Source organism: Drosophila ficusphila, unplaced genomic scaffold, assembly GCF_018152265.1.
Source record: "Drosophila ficusphila isolate 14025-0441.05 unplaced genomic scaffold, ASM1815226v1 contig_106, whole genome shotgun sequence".
NCBI classification, from domain to species: domain Eukaryota; kingdom Metazoa; phylum Arthropoda; class Insecta; order Diptera; family Drosophilidae; genus Drosophila; species Drosophila ficusphila.
Window position 1 is genome coordinate 13,462,503 of NW_025063993.1, and position 20,608 is coordinate 13,483,110.

A 20,608-nucleotide genomic window follows, 5' to 3' on the forward strand; every position below is an offset into this window, starting at 1 on the left:
GCGTACATTTTTAATGCGAAGGTATGGTATGATTTGATTTTATTCGACTCAGCCGCACATTTGTTCCTCTGCAGCAGAAGTTGCAATTTAAATTCGCTTATTGAACATAAATCAAACGTCTAAGGCTTCAAAGGCACACAAGCATACACAGAGCCGTGTCTTTGTGTCTTTGGCAAAATCCAGTACATAATTTATTGACATGGCTATGAGTTCTGGCAGGACCAAGGTCCCCGAAAGGACTGCCGATTATTGTCCTCCAGCTGCCAAATCGAAATGTTGTACATTATTTTACTGATCCCCTCGACCATTCGGCGTGCTTGTGGCCCTGTCAAAGCGAATGCCAATGGCCAATTTAAATTGTTGCCAAGTGACGAGATAAATGCATTCCTCTTCCGATTTTCCCATTGATTTGTCACTACTAAACTTGCACTAAATTTAAGTCGGTTCAAGTTTAAAACTTTCCCCGACGGATGCAAACAATATATTTTCCCGCTCATTAGTGCTTACATACAGTGTTATTAATAAGTATAATTACTTGCACATTCCCTTAATATTCCGGGTTTAAAACACAGCAACGGAAGAAATGAAAAAACAGAAACCAAATTTGCAGCCTATATTGTTTACACATGTAATGAAATTTCTGCGGTTATTCGCAGGGGAAAAGAGCGGGTTACGTGGATCGTTTCCCTTGGCAATTATTTTGGCGCCACTTTTTCAGCCAAATTTCTCATTTTTGTGCTTTAAAAATAGCAAATTAATTATATTTCGCTCCGCACTGTCGGCGGCTACAAAAAAAAAAAAAAACATAAAGGATTCCCTGGCTCATAATTAAATTTTGCATTTGTGCGTGCGGAGTGGAAAATGGGGGATGGAAATGGGGGTGTTACACGGAAAATTCGTATGGATGTGCGGTTTTGAACTGGGAAAGTAATACGGCTTTGATTAGGAAATCGGTTTAAATGTGCTAGCGTTCGCCAACTGTTTGTTTTGTTTTATTTCGCTGCTTTTGTTCTGTCGGAATTTCGTTTCTAATTTCTCTGTGTGTTCTTGTGGTTTTTGGGTTGGGATGTTTCTGTGTGTGAGCCGTTTTTAGTCGAGAATTGCTTTTTGAATATGTGTGACATTGTTCCCGTTGTCTCCATAAATGGATAAACCGAGCTGGTCCGAATTCGTTGTTGCTCTCTGTAAACCCACTTTGGGCTGTCATTTTTGCGGTCAACACTCGCACTCCCGCAAACGAAATGGGGGGAACCCCCGTCCGAAAAGCCCTCCTAATGCAATTTGTCATTTTCAATTTTTGTTTCTCTGGCTCTCCGGCTCCTCTGGCTTTTGTCTCAAATGGAATTTTTGGCATTTCGTTCACATAAATTAGGCCCGGGCGTCTGTGCCGCCTTCTTCCCTTGTTTATTCTTGCTGTTCTGCACTCAAATTGCTGTGTAAATAATTATTTTTCCCATTTTGCTTGGATGCAAATTGTTTACTCTTCGCATATTTCTCCATCTCGTTTGCAGTTGGCAATTTCATTTGGAGCTGTGACTGCAAATTACAGGGAATTCTCTCTTGTCATCACGGCCACACGAACGCTGTCAAAATCGTTAATCCATATGGCCATCTGATCTGGGCTCTGCCGCAAGATAACTCGATTTTGGTGGCAACTGTCATTCTTGGTCAACTTCAGTTGGCTCAAATGCAATTACCCATCTGCACTAAGTGCGTGCGTGTGTGTGAGTGCCCCATTATAATTGGAGGGGTCGTAGGGTTGGCAAATCAGTTTAATCTCATCTTAAAAATCATATGAATCTGTACCAAAGCGAAACAATTCAAAGTAAGGAGTATCAAGTAATTAAAAAAAACCCATTATATTAACTAAAACTTAAATTGGTTTTTTAAAACAATTTTCAATATTTAATATTCAATTTTGGGTGAAAGCAAAATTGTTGTATTCACGAAATACTTACTTAGGGATTACTTATTAAATAAAACCTCAATAAAATACAGCCCGCACTTTTTATTTTAAATCACAATCAGTTGAATTCATCGATTCGATCCTGAATCTGCTTATTCCGTCATTATCCCCCCGCCGTAGTTCGAGTTATGAGCTGTCAGGCTGGATGAAAAACTCGCCGTCCTTGGTGTGCATTTAATGCCATTTAAGCCGGACCCTTTTCCGGGCGGACAGTGTCCAATTGCTGGGCACTTAACTGAAATACAATTTTTATGGCCTCGCAGAGGACTGGTGAAGGGTGAAGGGGGAGGGGGAGGGAATCGTGGGCGGCGAAGGCGATGGCCTCACTCCTTCTGTCACTTTTATTGCATACTTTTGCGCGTCGCCGGGCGCTCGAGTTGCGACTTTTTCGCACATCCTTGTGACTGCATAATTTTGCTATACGGCACACGCCGGCATATTCTCATCCTCCGCTTGTATTTTGCATGATTTACTCTGATTTCAGCTCGTCGTCGTCGTTGCCGGCGCTGCTCTTCATTCCGACCGCTTTTGTAGTTTTATCACACACTTGACCCATAAATCAAACATGTGTAAATGTTTTCACTTTATATGCGCACTCATACAGCCACATCAAATACTTTGGCCGGCGCTCCCTCCATCCATCTATCTATCTATCTCTATCTATTTTTTCCGGCGAACGGATAGAGTGGAGCAAGGTCCTTCGTCCTGGGCGCTCGTCCTCCGATTCGTGCGTGTAAACGAAGTAGAAAAGCGTGTAAAATATGCCGCAAATAGCTGGCTTCTTGTTATTCCCAATCCTGCCTGATATACATATATATATAGTATATATATTTGTGTATATGTCCCTCGTTTCTCCTGATGTTCTGTCCCCAGAGTTTGGCGTCAATCCCTTTTGATGGGCCACTGACATTTTCGGCGGCTTGTCATTCCGTTTTTGTGCGAATTTTTATTGGCTTAGTCGGCATAAAGTGGAATGAGTCTCGGGCATACATTTACGGCTTTAATACATCACCGAAAAAATGCCTCTGAATCAGGCAAAACGAGCCGCTAATTGTGTCAAAAAAAAAAAAATGAAATCAAATATATTTTCATATAATTTCATTTCAGCTGACAGCCTTTGGGGGCCAAACTCAATTTGTTGCAATTTAAATTTGAACTCTTCGCAATCGCCGCTAATGACGATGTTGGTGGTGTGATTTCATGAATTGAATTTGTCGCTTAACTCAATTAAATTTGCGTGGTTAGGTGTGAAATGTGCTTGGGTCAAAGTGTAGGTGTATGTTTGCGTACAAACAAATTGTTTGCCACATCCTCACTTATGCATAGCATAAATTCTGGCTGAGAAATGGCCGCAATTTGTTGGCCGGCGTGTTTAGCAGCAGCTGCAACTTTGTGGCCCAGGAAGTTGACCCTGAATCCGAGTCCAGCCTGGCCAGGAATCCATTCGCCCAGGGACGACATCCTGCCACCCGAACGACAACCATCTGCAACATCACGTTTGTGTCATAGTCATTATAACGCCACTCAGGCGGCGGCATGGCCACTAAAAGTTATATGGTATGTGCCACTCTCCGCAGGAGATGACCTCCTTCCAGCTGCAGGCTCTTAAATGCAGGAGCAGCAGGACGAACCCGAGAGCCACGACGATGATGAGGTCGAGGACGAGGAGTCGAGTTCTGGTCGGGAACTTTTTCCATTTTACGCTCGACAGCCTTTTAAAATGTAATTTTTGCCTAATTAGCAACAAACAACGAGACAAAGTCTTCGAGTCTCTAATTTGCCTTCACTTCTCTGGCGCTTTCTTTGCAGAGAAAGAAATTACCAAGGCTTTTAATAAGCTTTTTGTTAAGAGTTGTAAGAGATTTAGAAACCACATAAATTTATACATTTTTGGAAGATATTTTTTAATGTTACAGCATTTAATTTTCTTTTGATATATATTGGTTTAGGCTTGGATAATGGCTAAGATTTCTCTGTGTTTATTACATTAACATACATTAAATTCCAAGAATAATTCATACTTTTGCGTAGTAATTTTATTCCCCTGAGTTGAACTTGCAAACAAATCAATTTTCCACCACTCTTTCGTTTCACATCACATTATGACAGTTATTTGATTTAATAAGTACAAACGTGATATTGATTAGTACGGCGCAGCACATTATCCTTTGTTTTGGCCGTGTTCTCGAGTCGGCGGCCCTTTTGGCCCTGATCTGTCATGACTTTGGCGGCTTTGCCTCGGCGCACGGTTGGCTCAGCCAAATCTAATTTGCGCCTTAGCAGCTGTTCGGAGCCCGGCGACAGTTGACCTTGGAGCTACGAGAGTCTATTGCCGTGGAACCCAAGACCTACAAACGGAACGCCTTAAACGGATCCAACGCCAACTCACAGACAGACTTCCCTGCGGGGGGATTAAAGCCATTCCGGCTGATGGATTGCAGGGTTCTCGGCTTACTTTCACCCATTCCTTAACGTGTTTAGCTTTAATCATCGCCCTTAAGTGGAACGGGATGTGGTGGCGGTTCACAATAATAAACAACAGCGAAATAGAAATGAGTATTTCACATTCGCACGTAAACAACGCATTGAGTGGCCCAAAAAGGGGGCGTGGCTAATCCACATTCAGCTTGCCAAAGCATGTATGTTTAAGTAGGGTGGACTTGTATGCTGAGAAAGGAATCACTTTATTTTAAATTGATTAAAAATACGTAAAAGCAGTCAGCTTGGTGATTTAATCGTAACAACATTATGAAGATGGTTTAATTTAACCCAACAAAAAGAAACAAACGATTTTAATTATATGTTATTTGCCAGTAGACAAAAACATAATTTAATTCAAAAATATTGACAATCGATTGCAGTTGATAAAATAAATAGTTAATAGATATACTTGAATATTAATAAAAAAATAGACAACTGTAATGCATATAATTAATTCAATATGCAAAGTTAATAGGTTTTTTATTTTAATTATTCTGACGAAGTACTTATTAACATCGAGGTAACTTACACCAAATAAAGTGATGATTTTGTAGGTATTAACATTATGCTTTTAAAGGTCCACCCAAAAGGGGAAACTCTCCCAATTTTCCCCGAATTTCCCTCCGCTTTCCCCGCTCCGAGCACCTTAATCCGGTGGCCCGGCTAATAAAAGTAAACATTTCTTTCCGCGTGACTAAATACCTTTCACTTGCTGTCGCTGTTTCTGTCGCTCGTGCCACGCCCCCCTGTCCAAAAGGGACGCCCTCCGCCCACCGCCCAACACTTGACTTGCCGCTTGGCCCCTTTTATTAATCGCGTGTCGAGGCGCGTCATGCGTTGGCAATATGAAATAGAATTTTGCAGCTTTCTTCGCCTTTATTGTTGCTGCGGAGTGGGCGGTTGGGTGGCTGCTGCTGAGCTAATTAAAAATTATAATTAATTGCATTTGTTGGGCGCACAAGTCACTCGCATGTGCGTAAGTATGTGTGTGTGTGTTTTGAAGGGTGTGCCCAGCATATCTTGGGAAATTCATCTAAGTTCGCTGTTGGCAGACGCATTAAGCTTATTAAATTCGCTTAGACCAACCTGGTGGAAGGCGGTCGGGATGTGTGTCCGCATTAAGTTATTAAACGGAAAAGGTGAAACAAAATGTTATTTAACTTTGTAAGCCAAGATGTTAAGCGGCGATTAGGCGATGTCCCCGTTGTGCTAACTGCTTATTAAAAAATGTAATTACAAGATCCAGTCACCAGTAACCAGTAACCAGGCATCCGGCATCCAGAGAGGCCGGCCTGAATTGGCCCACTCATAAATTTGCGCAAACATAATTTGAGGTTGTTGCTGCAGCATAACTCATTTTACCTGCCATTCGGGTTGGGGGGGCGTAATTAATCGGATATAGCGACAAGCGAATTAATGAGTGCAAGGGAATTATGCGAAGCGGGAATACGCTTAAGGTTAACGCTCGCCGAAATCTGGGAGCACGTTTAATTGCATTTCCTAGCTGCTGCCACAGCGCTCTTAACCCAAATTGAAGGGGGAGTGGAGGCATCTAAATACTTGAAGGGATTGCGGTGATTTAATCCGCTTTAATGGCCTAATGTCCCCGTCTTTGTACACTATAATGTCCTGCAAGGACTCGCCTTAATGTGTTCTGTCAGCATTTAAATAAAATGCAACATAACTGCAGAAAAACGGGCCGTTGCCCAATGATTTATGCCGCTGAAGTTTGCTGATCAATGGCAAATAATAAATTAAATTACTTTAATTGCACATTACCCGGACAGTGGAGAGTGTGAGGAGCCTTAATGAGAGCCCGGTGGCACTTGAAGAGCGCCCGAATGGGCCATTAAATATACGGCAAACCATTTACAATGGCATTGCAAATCGAGCTGCGACAGATGCCAATGACAGTTGCCACTTTTCCACCTTTTCTGGTGGAATCCCCACCCAACTCCCCTATAATACAATACAATACAACTATCACTCGCCATCAGATGTTGACTTTAATATTTCATTCACCTTTGCCACGGCAACCGCAAATCAATTAATTCATTACGACTGCCGGAAAAACTGCTGACAAAGGCATCGTCATTATCGTCTCATCATCGGAAAACTACATCATCGCAAGAGCAGCAAAACTGCTGGCCAAGTTATTTTCCTTGCCTTTGCCTTTCGTGTTAATTATTTCCGCTGGGAACGGGGCTCTTATTTATTATATTGTTCGCGAGCAACGCTCCTTTTTCGCAGAGTAGTTGGAGTGCTAACTGCCATAAATTATTCAGATACTCGCGTCCGAATTTGACGTAAACTGTGTTTAATTAAAATTTACAACTGTTCTTTGGAAAGGGAAAAGTTATAGGGGTATAACCCATTAAAGATTTGTACAATTTCTAAATAAAGTTCAAATTTAATAATAGAAGAGGTTAAGTTCGAGGTCGCAGTTCTTTAAATACATTGTAAGTAGCTTCGATTCCCACGACAAGTTCCCACACATGTACTTACTTTCAAGGAGATCCACCTCATTTCCCCCCTGGAATTGTTCAGTTCTTTGTCATCGTGTTGGAATGTCCTCAGTTGGCATCGCATAAATAAATAAGGCAAACGAAAGAACATTAAATGAGAATTCAGGGAAAATCAATTCAACAGACTGACAACAGCCTTTGTATATTATTAAAATTTTCAACTCCGGCGCCCCCTGAATAAATCATGAACAGCTGTTGCTGCTGGCTGATTGATTTGCTTACAATTTACATTTGGCCAGAGTAGGATTTGTCCGCCCTCATTACGGCCCGAAAAGAAAACAAGACATTATCGAACAGAAGAAAAAAAAAAAAATGTATGATGATTGGAAATTGCCTTAGCCATTTGGGAACTAATTAACGTTGATCGACAGTTGCCATTTATACAGGAATCCGTATAATATTTATACATTTCTGCCGATGGCCTTGCTCCAAGCTGCTTCTCTTTGGCAATCATTTATTCATTCATTAATTTGTGTTTGTTTTATGTTAATTTATTTATTACACTTTGCCCGCTTGTCCCCCGCACTCCCACTCACTGCCCCTTCGCCCACCTGCTTTCATCAAATTAAAGGTGGGCCAATTACGAGTTCCAGGGAAATTCCATTTCCCCGCGAGCCGTTCATGTGCGCATAAATAAGCTCTTTTTGCCTCTTGGCCGGGGAAATTATGGCCCGATGTTCTGGTGTGGCACTTAACAAGTTGCTTTTTGATTGGCGCACGCAATAACTGAATTTTTATTTACACTTAATTTGCTTAATTATGACAGAGACAAAGCCCGGTGAATTGATGTTCAGCATACGCGAGTTATGAAATTCAAGCCGGCCACTTATCACTTCTGCAATTCTGGCTGTGAAATGCCGCTCTTTTCCCGAATCGTATTGTTTTTTAATTAAAGCACGTAGTGGCGGCTGGCAGGGGCTGCATGCAGCAATTAAAGCCAAATAATGGCAGCCAGCAGTGCATACGAAAAAGGCAAATGAATGGCAAAAGGCCAGCTAACAAGGCGACAACGCTGTCGCCATTGCGTATACGCCGCGTTGGCCCATTACATAACGCTTTTCTTCGCCGCTTGCCCGACTTTTTGTACCCTTGTCTCCCTCGAAAAGCCTTGTTTTCTGTTTTTTTTTTGTGCACGACTGGACACGCGTAAAGGTCGTGGCGAAAGGAAGGCACAAATTTGCGCCATTTTTCGCAGAAGAGCTCCAGGCAAAAAGGGAATCGAAGTTGAAAACGAAATATTTTATTTCCTTTAACATATTTAAAATTTATATTTGGAGGTTCTCGGAAAAGCAATTATATTTATAGACATGCCTTCTACAAATATTGCAAGGTTTCAAATATTTAAATCACTTGAAATATGTAATTGGCTTACAAATTTAAATTGCCACACAAATGCTCGGGTTGTCCGCATGAATTGTCTTCTTAAATATTTAATAGTTCCATTTCTGCATAATCTCTAAATCTCAAGGAATTTCGAATGACTTCAGATCCTAGCCGAAGATAGTTTGTTGGCTTATCATTCCGACTGCTATAAACTTTGGCAAACCTGGTGGCATTCAAGCTAATACCCATTTGCTGCGTTGTTTAATTATGTCAATTTATGCAAGCAATCAGTGCGCAATAGGCAGACAAGTGCCAAAAGCAAAAACACCGATAGAATGTGGCAACACAACGAGCAGAGGGCGTGCCTTTGGGCCAAAATGGGCACAGATAACACGTAAATAAAGCCACACATACACACACACTCACAGAGATACACACTGATAAACAGAAAGTGCGACACATGCAGAACAATTGACTTGAGCTAACAAAAGATACAAGATACAACGCAGACACTCGCACAAAAGACACAATTCCATGCCATTGTTTTACAACTGCCAACAAAAGCAGCAAATTTAACTTCTTTCCCAAGTGTGTCTGTATGTGTGCGTTACTGTTTGTGTGCTAAGTGACTTGTTTTACAATGCCAATGATAACACACACGCTCACACACGCACAACAACACCCACGCACCCTTTGCCACACAGTTGCAGATTGGGATACACGTACTAACATCTTGATAAGCCCGCTATGTACGGCATGTCTGACATTTTCTAATTGAAATTCTGCAGCCTACTTTTCAGCGTTGCACCCATTACGCATACGCCACGTTGGCCACTTAAAGGAATTAAACTATTTTCCAGCCCGCTCCCCCACCAAATTCGTCTGGCCGAGCACGGCGTTGGAGAAATCTGAAACGTCATTTTTAAAATTAAAAAATATATGTGCACGTTGGGGCATGACATTGGCTTCGTTACACTAGACAACATAAAAAATATCGCCTTGGGTACAGTAAAAAATATTCAAATCATGTTATTTATTGGAAAAGGGAATGTAATACAACACAAATAAATATTATTAATTTATTTATTATTTATTAAAGAAATAGATTACCCATTATTCATTTCAAATTTATTTCACATCCTGTTTTACTTTGTTTAACTTTTCATTTTAGGTTGCAATTTTGTTAACCAGTGAGGTGCTTGCACACTCACGCTGTTGGCTGTTTTGCAGTCTGTTAGCCAGATTTCCAGCCACATACACGAGACAACTTGTTGCCCGACAGGCCGACAGGCAGCAGCAGTTGGCATGAGTGTGCGCCAGTTTTCAACTCGAGCCAAGGTCAGCTCTGGCCCATATTAAAGTGAAAATTTGTTTTATTTTCCTGGGCGCTGTGCATGAAAAATAGATGAAGCAAGGGAAGGAAAAAAAAAAAAACAAAAACAGGAAGACGCAGCTTTTTGCTGGCAGTGAGAAAACGGCCCAGCAGAGACACCAAGCGGGGGACAGGACTTCATTGAACCTAATCAGTTTTGAGGCCTGGGCGAGTTTGGGTCCTGGCACGTGGCCATTGGCCGAATGGTCGGAATGGCTGGAATGGTCGGAGGCCACTAATCCCATAAATAATGCACGGCCCAAACAAGTCGGGCAGATTGGCAGGGACTCGGGGACGCGCCGCTCGGGATCTCAAAGATGCGGCTGGCCAATCGTTTCAAGGACATAAATTCACGCAAATGTTTCAATCAATTTTGCGCTGGTCGGGCACAATACAAATTCAATTTGACCCACAAATTGCTGGCACAGCCCAAAGGACTCCCCCTCATGTTGTTATTGAGCCATCTTTATGCGATTACAGCAACAACAATGCGCCACTGGGAGCGCTGTTTTCCGTGCTCCGTACTCTGTTCACTGTACAGTGAAGCACGGAAAGGCGGAAAACAGGACACGGGCTGGACAGGCGCAGGATATCGTACACAAAGGACGAGCCGAGCGTCGCACTAAAAGGGACAGCGCAACGGAAATGTCTAACGATTGAACAAAACGGATGCCAAAGGGGCGTGGCCGGAAGGGGCGGTAAATGGGAAGGGGGCAGGATAATATGGCGGAGGGACGACGGGTAAAAGAAGAGCGGTAATAAATGACATGACAGACATCGAGGCGAATTCCTTTGAGGGACTCGTGGCACTGCATCGGAGCTCGACTCCTGTCAAAGTCATAACCGCTTACCCAATGCAAATGGGCTAGTACTTACACTGAGAAAAATTATAAGATACTATGTAAAAAATCTTTGATACTAGGAACTGTTAACCAATATAAAACTTGAAGCATTTCCATGACTTTTTTAAATTAAATTAAAATTAAACTAATTTGAATTTAATTTATGATAATTTAAATTTAAATATGTTATATAATTTATTTTAACTTTTCTTCTTCTGATTTATGTAGACTTTTAGTTCATTTTAATTGCTGGTTGTTTATCTTGCATAAAAATACATTTTTAAACGTTTATTTTTAAAAGAGTTTACCGAATTTAAGTAGAGTATTTGTTTCACATTTTTGTTTTTGTGTAAGAGGGTATAACGTGAAGGTTGATTACCAGAGTAGGGCGAACGGGTGGCAGCAATGGCAAATGAGGAATAGTGCATACTGAGTTTCCTCATTAAAAACTGACTAAATTGAGTTGTGTGTGAGCTGTCTTACAACATCGCCGAAAAAGAGATCCCCACCGTTTACATTTCTTGGTAATGCGCTTAGTTCGGATGGCAAAACGGGTCGCGGGGATTGGGTTCATCCGCTGGTTACAAGTTGCGACTGCCACTTGCAAAATGCCTGCCAAGGATTTATAATGTTGTCCTCGTCCTCGAGGCGCTCGAGTTGCCGTTAAGTGCACGAGTTAACCCCATTTTGTGTCTTCTGCTTGCTCCTTTTTTTCCTTCTACTTTTTTTTCTCCTTCTCCAGGACGAATAAGAAGCTCCTGCAGCAGCAGTTGCAATTTGTACTCGGAGGATAATCGCGGGAAATAATGGTGTGAGCGTAATATGCGAATGGTTTGCTAATCAAGCGTGAGATAAATGCCAATGAGCAAGTTTACATTTACATTTTCAATGTTAAATAAATGGCAGTGGATCTGCAATTGTTTTATTTTAAAATAAATTAAGCTTGAAGTCGGCAAATAAATTTATGAAACCATAGAAAAAACAAGGATTTATGAATACAATGTTTTGATGAATTTATTTGTGCTGAAAGTCTGTACTGCAATTTTTGAATTTATATATTTTTTTGCCAATTATAAAAATAAACATGAACACATTTTTTCACCAATCCCTGTTAAAAAATTCTACATGGTTATGAAAACGGCTTTATCTGCTGTACAAGGGTAACTTTATAAAGCATTCATGTTTTTGCCATCACTATTAGCTCTTTTTGTTGACCCAGTGCAATGGCATAAAATGTTCACCCCAGAAAACACACAGACCAAGACTCACGTGCCCTGGAATTTATTGAATCAACGCGCGTGGCATAAACAATGGGCAGCTGCAGCACGGGCCCAGATAATAGGGCGTGGCACCGCCTAAATATAGAACACAACCATTTCCTTATTGTAGAGATAGAGCGAGCATTGTCTGAGGCCTGGATAAAAACAAGCCGCGCTGCGGCGAAAGGATCGCAGGATAGCAGGACGTTAAAGAAAGTGCAACACATTAGCCGGTCCTGTGGGGCCTTTGTCTCAGTCAGACAAGTGCAACAATGGAGCGGGCATTATGAAATCTGAAAGGGGGCATTGGAGTGGGATGGTCCTTATCCAATTGGGCCTGCCGCATAGCCTTTTGTTTAGATCCCATTGTTTCACCTATTAAGGTTGCTGCGACGGCAAAACGTGTGAATACCTCTAAACACACTACAGCGCTTTTTTGTGCCTTGGTTTGGCTTTCAGTTTTCGCTTTGAATAACTGACATCGCGAATATTGCCGTCAACCATTCGCTTCCTTCCCTTTGGGCTATTTGCTCTGAATGCAATTTTTTTTTTTCTTTATTTATTTATTTAGTGCAGAATCTGTACAGCAAATTAAAGTACTTAACAACACAGGTGTCACCAATGAGAAAAGTAAACCAAACCTCAGCATTAAGAAGAGGATTATATATAGTATTTTCTTATTGATTCCTTATCGTCTTGGCAAAGCCTTGCCTTTTGAGGCGCCTCAAAGGTCTCGCTGGGAGTAGATTCCTAGCCAGTAAGCTGCGGTGTCTTTCTAATCTATCTCGGTATCGGCTTGTGTGTCTCCCAATCTGTTCTTCCACAGTGTGTAGATTTAGGTCTCTGTGAAGTGTCGTGCCACGCACATACCAGGGACAGTCAGTAATGGTACGTAGAAACCGATTCTGCAACACTTGTAACCTTTTGTAGTTCGATTTGGCTGCGATCCCCCAAATTTGAATACCTCTAAACACACTACAGCGCTTTTTTGTGCCTTGGTTTGGCTTTCAGTTTTCGCTTTGAATAACTGACATCGCGAATATTGCCGTCAACCATTCGCTTCCTTCCCTTTGGGCTATTTGCTCTGAATGCAATTAAAACTACATTTCGTTCGGTTTTCTATTGAAACAATTCTTCAATAGCTAAATGATATTAATAAATTGTTCGCCGGACAGGCAAAATGAGCAATAATCAAACAGAAAACGAAGTAAAAAATTCATAATTGCCAGTCTAGAGAGAAAATAAAAAGGGACAAAGGAAAAGTGAACCAGAGACAGAAAAAGGGTGGTGGCAATAAGTAAAAGGAAGAAACAAGTAATTTTATCATTTGCAGAAGAGTTGGAAAATATATATTAAATTTCCCGCCGCTTTTTCACTTAAACTTTAAAAGTATTTTATTAGCAATTAACTTTCTAAGTTACTGGTTATAAGTTGGGTTAAGTGATATTTCATCTAGTACTTCTAAGGTAAGTAACCAAGTTACAGAAGTTTTTTGAAATTCCTTTGTTATAAATACAGAATATCCTAACTCCTCAAATTACTGGTATAACTGTTTACTTTTGTATATTAAATTCATCACGAAGGCTTTCAGCTTCTTTTCGATTTCCGATAATGGTCTTTCTGAGTGACCTAATCAACTCGTTAGTAATTTTGTAGCAATTCCACCAGCTTTCCCGTACAGCATCCTTATGGCCGGCCATCAGCAGCTCATTTATCCTACTCCCCATTTTCAGAGCCGCCAGTTCTTTGGTTCATTTTCGCCTTCCAGTTAATGACATTGCTCTGCGGTTCTATCTCCTCCCGTGGCCATAAATTCACCCTGCTTTGGCCATTGGATAGCCATTTCTGGTGCTGTGCGCTCCACAGCATTATGAATTGATTGCTTGCAGGTGCTGGCCCGACCACACCGACCATACAAATATCAATAACTATCTAAGCCAAATCCCCATTCCACACATGGTAAGCTATTTTTCATTTTCACTGCTCAACTCTCTCTCCCCTTTGGCGAGTACATTTTATAGATCAAATAACTACGTATACACTTTATGTGCTTTGGTTTGGTTTGGTTACTTTTTTCCCCGATTCTCTTTTTGTGCATCATCAAAACTTAGTAAATTAAAATGGTCAGCGAGGCGTTTTTTGTTTCGCTAGCATTTATTTTCAATTTGTGTGGCATGCTTTTAGGCGCTCACACCCGCTCCCTATTTTTTTCGACCCTTATCCATAGCTTCTGCTTACCATTTAGTTTTTGTTTGGCCACAATTTTGGATTGAAAGTTGGGATTTTGTTGTTTTCATTTTTGTTATTTTTGTTGTATCTCCATTCCTGCCGGCTTTGTGTTTGGAATATTGATTAAATGGAAGCGCCGCTTAGGAATGTGAGTAAAAACAATTGCAGAGGGCACAGAGGTTCATTGCATTACGGCCTGATTGCACAAATAAAAGCTCTGGCAATTGCCCTGGCAAAAGGTTAAATTCGGGCAATTTATTAACGCACACGTGTCGAACATTTGTCGAGGACCGAAAAAGGGCGAAGTGGGAGGCAATTTGTACGACTGCTAGCTCCGGTTAATTGAAACAAGCGTTCGCCGAGTTTAAAGGAGCGAAACATTAGCTTAATCATCCGCCCAACCAGAAAGGACCTTCAAATCGCTCCCATTCACGTTTACCGTTAAGCCTTGCCGCCGGAAAATTTCCGCGTTTTCCGCCCCCAAGCGTCTTGGGTGCTCCATTAAAAATGCATTTATCATTTGGCGTTTTGAAAAAGCTTCCTTCCTTTCAGGCTGTCTGGCAGAAGACTGACACCTTGTATCAGGATGCTCATCCCTTCTTCCATTCCCGAGCACTTTAAGTTGTTTGTTTTCCAGAAACCGAGCACAAATTGTATTTGTCTGCCGCCAGGATGGGAAACTTTCTCTTCTTTGCCAGCGAAATATGCTCGACTTTAGTTTTCGGGGCGAAAGTGAAAAGTGCCAGCGCCATGCAACTTGGGGCCTGTTCGAGCGCTAAACTGTTACTTCCACATGCTGAACCCGGATCAGGACTGGGATTTCAACTCTGTTTCGGGGAGAGAGCAGGGGGCAGAGGCTCCACGGCGGGGAAACAGGTCGCCAATCTGGCTCCAGCTGGCCATCGATGTTGGGCTTCAGCAAGCCAACAGCCGAGACAAAGCATTCCCAGGGTGTTCATAAAAACTAAGGCTGCTTTCCCTCTCCGCGGAGGAGAAACTAGGTCAGTTAAGCACTCGAAGAAATTCAAGAGGTCCTAATTAGCCGAAGAGGTGCTTTATAGAAAATAAAATAGACCTAAGAACAAAAAATTTAATGCAAAATATGTGTAATTATATAAAATTGGAAGGTTCTATTACCTGCTGTAATTTGTATTGCCTTTATAATTTTCTTCATATTAATTTAATTTAAATTTTAGATTAATATTTAGATTACATAAATTTGATAAAAAGGTAAATTCAATTTAATGTTTAGGTTATATCAAATCGATTTAAAGGGGTCGCTTAGTTCTCCCTGAATGTTATATAGAAATTGTTTTTAAAGCACGAAAAGTATATTTCAAAGTGTAATCACACACTCTTACCACATTGTAAAGCGTCGGAAGAGCCAGGTAAAAGTTACCACCACATTGAGAGTGAGAGTTCGAGGCTTCCCATTCATGTTTAGCCGCAATGCAGCGCCTGCATAAATTTCATTAGATTTTAGCCCTTCAGCCGCCTCCTGCCGCCTGCTCCTTGTTGCCAATGACTATAACAAATCAATTGGCCTTCAGTGCGGGTCCTCACAGGATAGAGGGAGACAGACTGTGGAATCGAGGGAATATATGTACGTGTATTGCAAATGGGCGGGTGGAAAGCATCTGAAGCACACACTCGTAAATGGCTTCCTAATGAAGTCATAAAGTGCCCGGCGCTGGCAACTAGATGTCCGCCATTAAACGCACCTTGAGCCACGGCCAAAGCCACTGCGAAGTATGCTAATAAACGTAAACCGAGCTCCATTACCAAAGGAAGTTGAGGTCATAAAAATAAAAATAACCGAGAACCGAATGATGAGTGCCGGGTGCGATTTGCAGGCGCTCCTCATCTCCAAAGGCAATTCCCGATGAGCTGATAAGCTCAAAAGCGGCGCGAGAAGTGCCAGGCTAAGTTTTCCCAGACCAACTATAAATGCAAATTTAAAGTAAATACAGAGGGAGCTCTTTGAGGTAAGGCACTTATTTAAAAACCGCTTTTCTCTAAGTAGTATTGCTACTTTAAAAATAAATAATAATACTTTTCCTTACCATCCTGATTATACTAGAAACATAATTCCTCAATTTAAAGATCTGAAAGTTCGTACAGCATACTGAAACCTAAAAATATTTTCTATTAAAAATGTGCTATTTTCTTTTTAAAAACTGTTTTTATTTAGGTAGGTATCAAAAAGAAAACATTTCTCCCATTTCTTCAAAAGGGTTTTACTTTAAATTCTCTTGGTCTAAGCTCTAATTCTGTAATGGCTCACTCCATATTTTGTAAACACTTCTATGCCAGCTAACGGAATTCGTTAAATATGTAGGCCAAGAATGCAGAAAGCCCAGTTGCTTTGGCCCAATAAACTCTGTCCTACCTTTTACAACGGAGCCCAGAGCATAAAAAGAAAAGTCTTTCAAGTGGCATTTACCATTTGGGGCGAGACACCTTTTCCACGGGGTATTTTTTTTTTTAGCGTGTGTATTTGCGGACCTGGGAATGAGAGACAAAAGAAAAGTCTGGTCAAAGGCATAATGCGAGGGGGAAACCGCGAAAACCCGACTCACTCACACACTCACAGCAGAAAACACATATTGAACATGCGAGCAAGCTTTACGTGCTGACAATGATAATGACTTTGGTCCTTGGACTGCGGAGAAAGCGGAAAATGCGGGAAAAGCGGGGAAAGTGGGCATGGAGAAATGGAACTGTCTCCGTGGGAAGTGCATCGAAAACGCTTTACACGCTAATGCACCATTATCAGAAAGCCGGAGCCCCGTAAATCTTCACTTGCATCCGAGGACTTGAAGGGCTTTAATAGATATTTATTCGAGGGGTTCATGACGGGTCCAAACATTTGCTCCACTTCCAGAACCTCGGCCATAACTTTGATAAATTGTTGGCGACACGCCCGGTGGAAAAACCCGAAAGCTTTAAGTTCAAATGCTTAAACGGAAACGGAAAAAGTGAAAAGTGAAAAGCGAAAACCGAACAGTGAGAACGGTGAACCAAAGCAAAACAAATTGTGGCGAAACAAAAACTGCAAACTACATGAACAATTTGGCATGCAATGCGAGAGGAAAACGACCCCCCAAAAAAAAGGGAAAATAGAAAACCGAGGGACAGCGTCAAGTATTTCTATTTTTTTCATTCAGCCCAGCTTGTTGCATTTTTTTGTGCGGGGTTGAGGAAGCCTTAAAAGCGAGCAGCGCTTCAAATTTATGTGCTGCGGAAGTGGTGACTTTTAGTTTTTCTCTCGGCAGGTGTCAGACATGCGAGTGGAAAGTGGAAAGTGGTAGAAATGGGCGGCAATGGGGGCAAACTGTTAAATGACAGCCGGGCCAAGAGCAGCAGCAGCTGGCAGCAGCAGCAGCCGGGGGGAAAAGTCGATTTCCCGCTTTGCCATTTTCATCCAGCCAAACTCTCATGCATTTCAATCAAATGAAGTCGCATAAAATAATGGAATGGCTGTGCAGCGAAGAGTGCTAATCGGATTGGAAACAGAGGGGGCTAATGAATATCACTCAGCCATTCAATCGGCGGAGCACTTTTAATTAACTATCGGGTATTGGGTATCAGGTTTTTCTGCAAAGAAAACACGTGTTTAACACCCCGGTCGGCACTAAGAGGTAGTTAGCTTTTATGATACTGCTCAGCAACAGCATCCAATGGGCGGGCTTAAGCCAACTCCTCCATTAGCATTGCAGTGGGTCGGTTAATGACCCGAACGCCACTCGATTGGCCATTAAATACCAATCCTAAACAAGCCATAAAGTTTATGCAGGAATAAAATTAAATTAAACGAGCCCGGACCTCTCAAGTTGTCCTAATCAAGTTGTTTGCACCCACAAAGGGTCGACGGAAGTTGGGTTTGCGTTAATGGAGAGCGTTGCATCATTCCCCTCGCATTTTTCTAGTGCTTTAGGTATCTACTTAGAAAGGGATGCCTGCGACTGACATTTTTTCTAACAGTTTTCCTTTGGAGTATAAACGTATACTGAGGAAAAAAGAAAATATTCAGATTACCAATTATAATAAAAACACAAAAAGAAAAAAATATTGAAAGTACCAATCACATAAATAACACAAGAATATCTAAAAAAGAATTGTTTCTGATACGTAAATTATATGTGCAAATAAATTGCATTTTAAAAAATAATTGTTATAATTTTGTTAAGCTTTATTGCTTAGTTTCTTATTTTTTTTATTCATTTCGTTTTTTGTCAATGCTCGATATTTTTTTCGATGTAAAAATGGTTCGCTGTGTGGTTATTTTGCCTGGCTGTTATGCAGGTAATTGCACCGCCATCGATACATCCTGCCAGGACCGCCAAGATCCTCGGGGCGGATTCGTCGCAGGAAATTGGCAGAAATTCCATTCCGCTGGAGTTGTTTGAATTTTGCATGGGCAGCTGGCGCAGAGTCATTCGTTTGGCCACGCGATGGACGGACGGTATTTATGGCCGGGCTTTCGGACAAACACGGATGAGCAAGATGCGTTGATGCGGCTTTTGGGATGGCGTCGCTAGTAATTCATTCAGCGAAAGAGCTCCATGGGCGAGCACAGGGAAGAGTGCTTCTTGTCGCGTCCCGTCTGGCAACCGAGGGGATGGAAGCGGTAGATCGGCTGTCCGCAGACCGGAGCCCGGGCGTAGTTGCAGGTCAGCTTGAACTGGGTCATGTTCCCGACCACGTAGCGTAGTCCGGCGCAGCCCACGTGCGAGTTCCCCTCGACGGCCATGACCGCAAAGTGGCGGTACGCTCTGTTGGATACGATGGACGGAGTTGGTCAAAAGTTTCGCCGCTCAAAGGAGGCCTCGCAATGCAGTTAAGGGCTAGTTTTGGAAAAAGATTCCCCGGCATGTGCAACTCACTTTTGCTTCCGCTCACTACAGGGGTACAGGTCCAGGTCGTCCGCGGTCAATTTTTCGGACTCCGACCACCAGATTTTCCCAGCAATGGAGAGCAGCTGCGGGTAGAGCTTCTCTATTAAACTTTTCTCCACCAAACGCGTCAGGTTGAAGACTATGATGTTCTGGCCAGATCTTGGGTACTTCACCGTATTGCGGCATTCGTCGTGTTTGGCCTGGCACATCCTGGCATTGAATGCAGCCACTTCTGCCAGCTCCTCGTCCCACTGCATGGCCACCATTCGAGCAGCTCTTGGTAGAGCGGCATCCTTACCACTGGCCAATAAGAACCTCCTTTCGTTGTGCATCTTTACGATCTTCTCCGCCAAGTTGGTAAAGTTCACGAAAGTAGGACCCTTGGCCGTGCAGGTGCGTTGGAAGCTCTGGCAAGGAATATCAGAAATTAACTAAAACTTGAGAACTTAAATTAAAAAAAAAAATCATTAAATAGAGATCTAAAAATAAAGTTCATAAATTCATTATAAATACAACAAAAGGAATATTATTTTTTATGAATACTTGTAAACATCCTTGACATTCGAGTACTCTACTTCCTTTTGATATCCCAATTTTGTCCTTTTACTAAGTTTTATGCTCACATTGTAGTAGCTCTCGCAGGCCACGTGCTTGTGTCCTTTGACGCACAATCTGGGTTGGCAGTAAGGACTCTGTGGCTTGGGCGTCGTTCTCATGGCCGTTCTCATTTTCGTGATTGTAGGCACAGGCTTGGTGATTACACCTCCCGGATTCACCCAAAGCTGGGTTGTGGTCCCCAGCAATCGGGAGAAAAGCGAGAGCACTACAAGTGACATCCTCATGGTAGATGGCCCGTCGAATGTCGACTGTGTCGTAAACCAATCTTTATTCTGTCTTATAAAGCCCAATGAAGCACAAAAAACAGCTGAAAGTTGTTTTTCCCAATGATGTTAACGATATCTGTTTGCGACAATCTGATGCAATTGATGATATTATTAGCACTTAACCGATATTGTCGATAAACAAACCCATTCGGTTGCAACTACTGCCCGTAAATTATCCTTTTTTAAAAAGATGCTTAACTTTTCAAATGGTCACCTAAAAATTAAATTAAATTCCTTGAGGTTTAAAGATACAAGTTTGAAGACAAAAATAAATTGTACATTTTCGGCACCGAACTAAGCTCCAATCCCATCGAAAAAGGATTAAGGGTTAAAGTTTTACATTGTTAGCCAAAAATAATGTGGCTTACATCCATATTAGCATATCCATTATTTTGCCTAATTCCACTTGTTTTTTCTTGCTGGTGGATGTAATACCAACCTCTAATTGCCACTGACATGGTAAAAGACACGGCCATAGAGCCGGGGAAAGGGACGGCGATAGCGAAAAGACAAGGACAGCTACAGGCTTTGCCACTTCCCATTGTCAGTCAGTGGGCCACAAAATTGGCCGCGAAAAGTTGTAGCAAACATTCTGTTACCAAAAATGGCTGTCATCATCGTTGTCGCGTTTAACAGCTGAGTGCCTTCGGCTTGAAGTTCACTTTCGTTGGCTTTGGCACTCAAAAAAAGGGGTAGGCTAATGGGAGATTTAAGAGGAAGATGCAAAAAAATTCTCAAATATTGTATACCCGTAAATATAAATATAAATTACTAACCTTAAATAAGTTATTGAACGAGAGCTAAGTTCCTTATAATAAAATTGTTAAAT

The 20,608-nt window shown here is 41.8% G+C and overlaps 1 protein-coding gene across 1 annotated transcript; it reads right to left on the bottom strand.

Annotated features, from left to right (window-relative positions):
- Positions 1-18,174: 18,174 nt before the first annotated feature.
- On the bottom strand, positions 18,175-19,747 carry LOC108089693 (antigen 5 like allergen Cul n 1-like). Its single transcript, XM_017188040.2, has 3 exons — positions 19,519-19,747; positions 18,884-19,302; positions 18,175-18,772 (listed from the first exon to the last, which is right to left on the bottom strand). Exons 1-3 carry the CDS (start codon positions 19,735-19,737, stop codon positions 18,547-18,549), a joined length of 864 nt encoding a protein of 287 aa, XP_017043529.1. The 5' UTR covers positions 19,738-19,747; the 3' UTR covers positions 18,175-18,546.
- Positions 19,748-20,608: the final 861 nt, after the last annotated feature.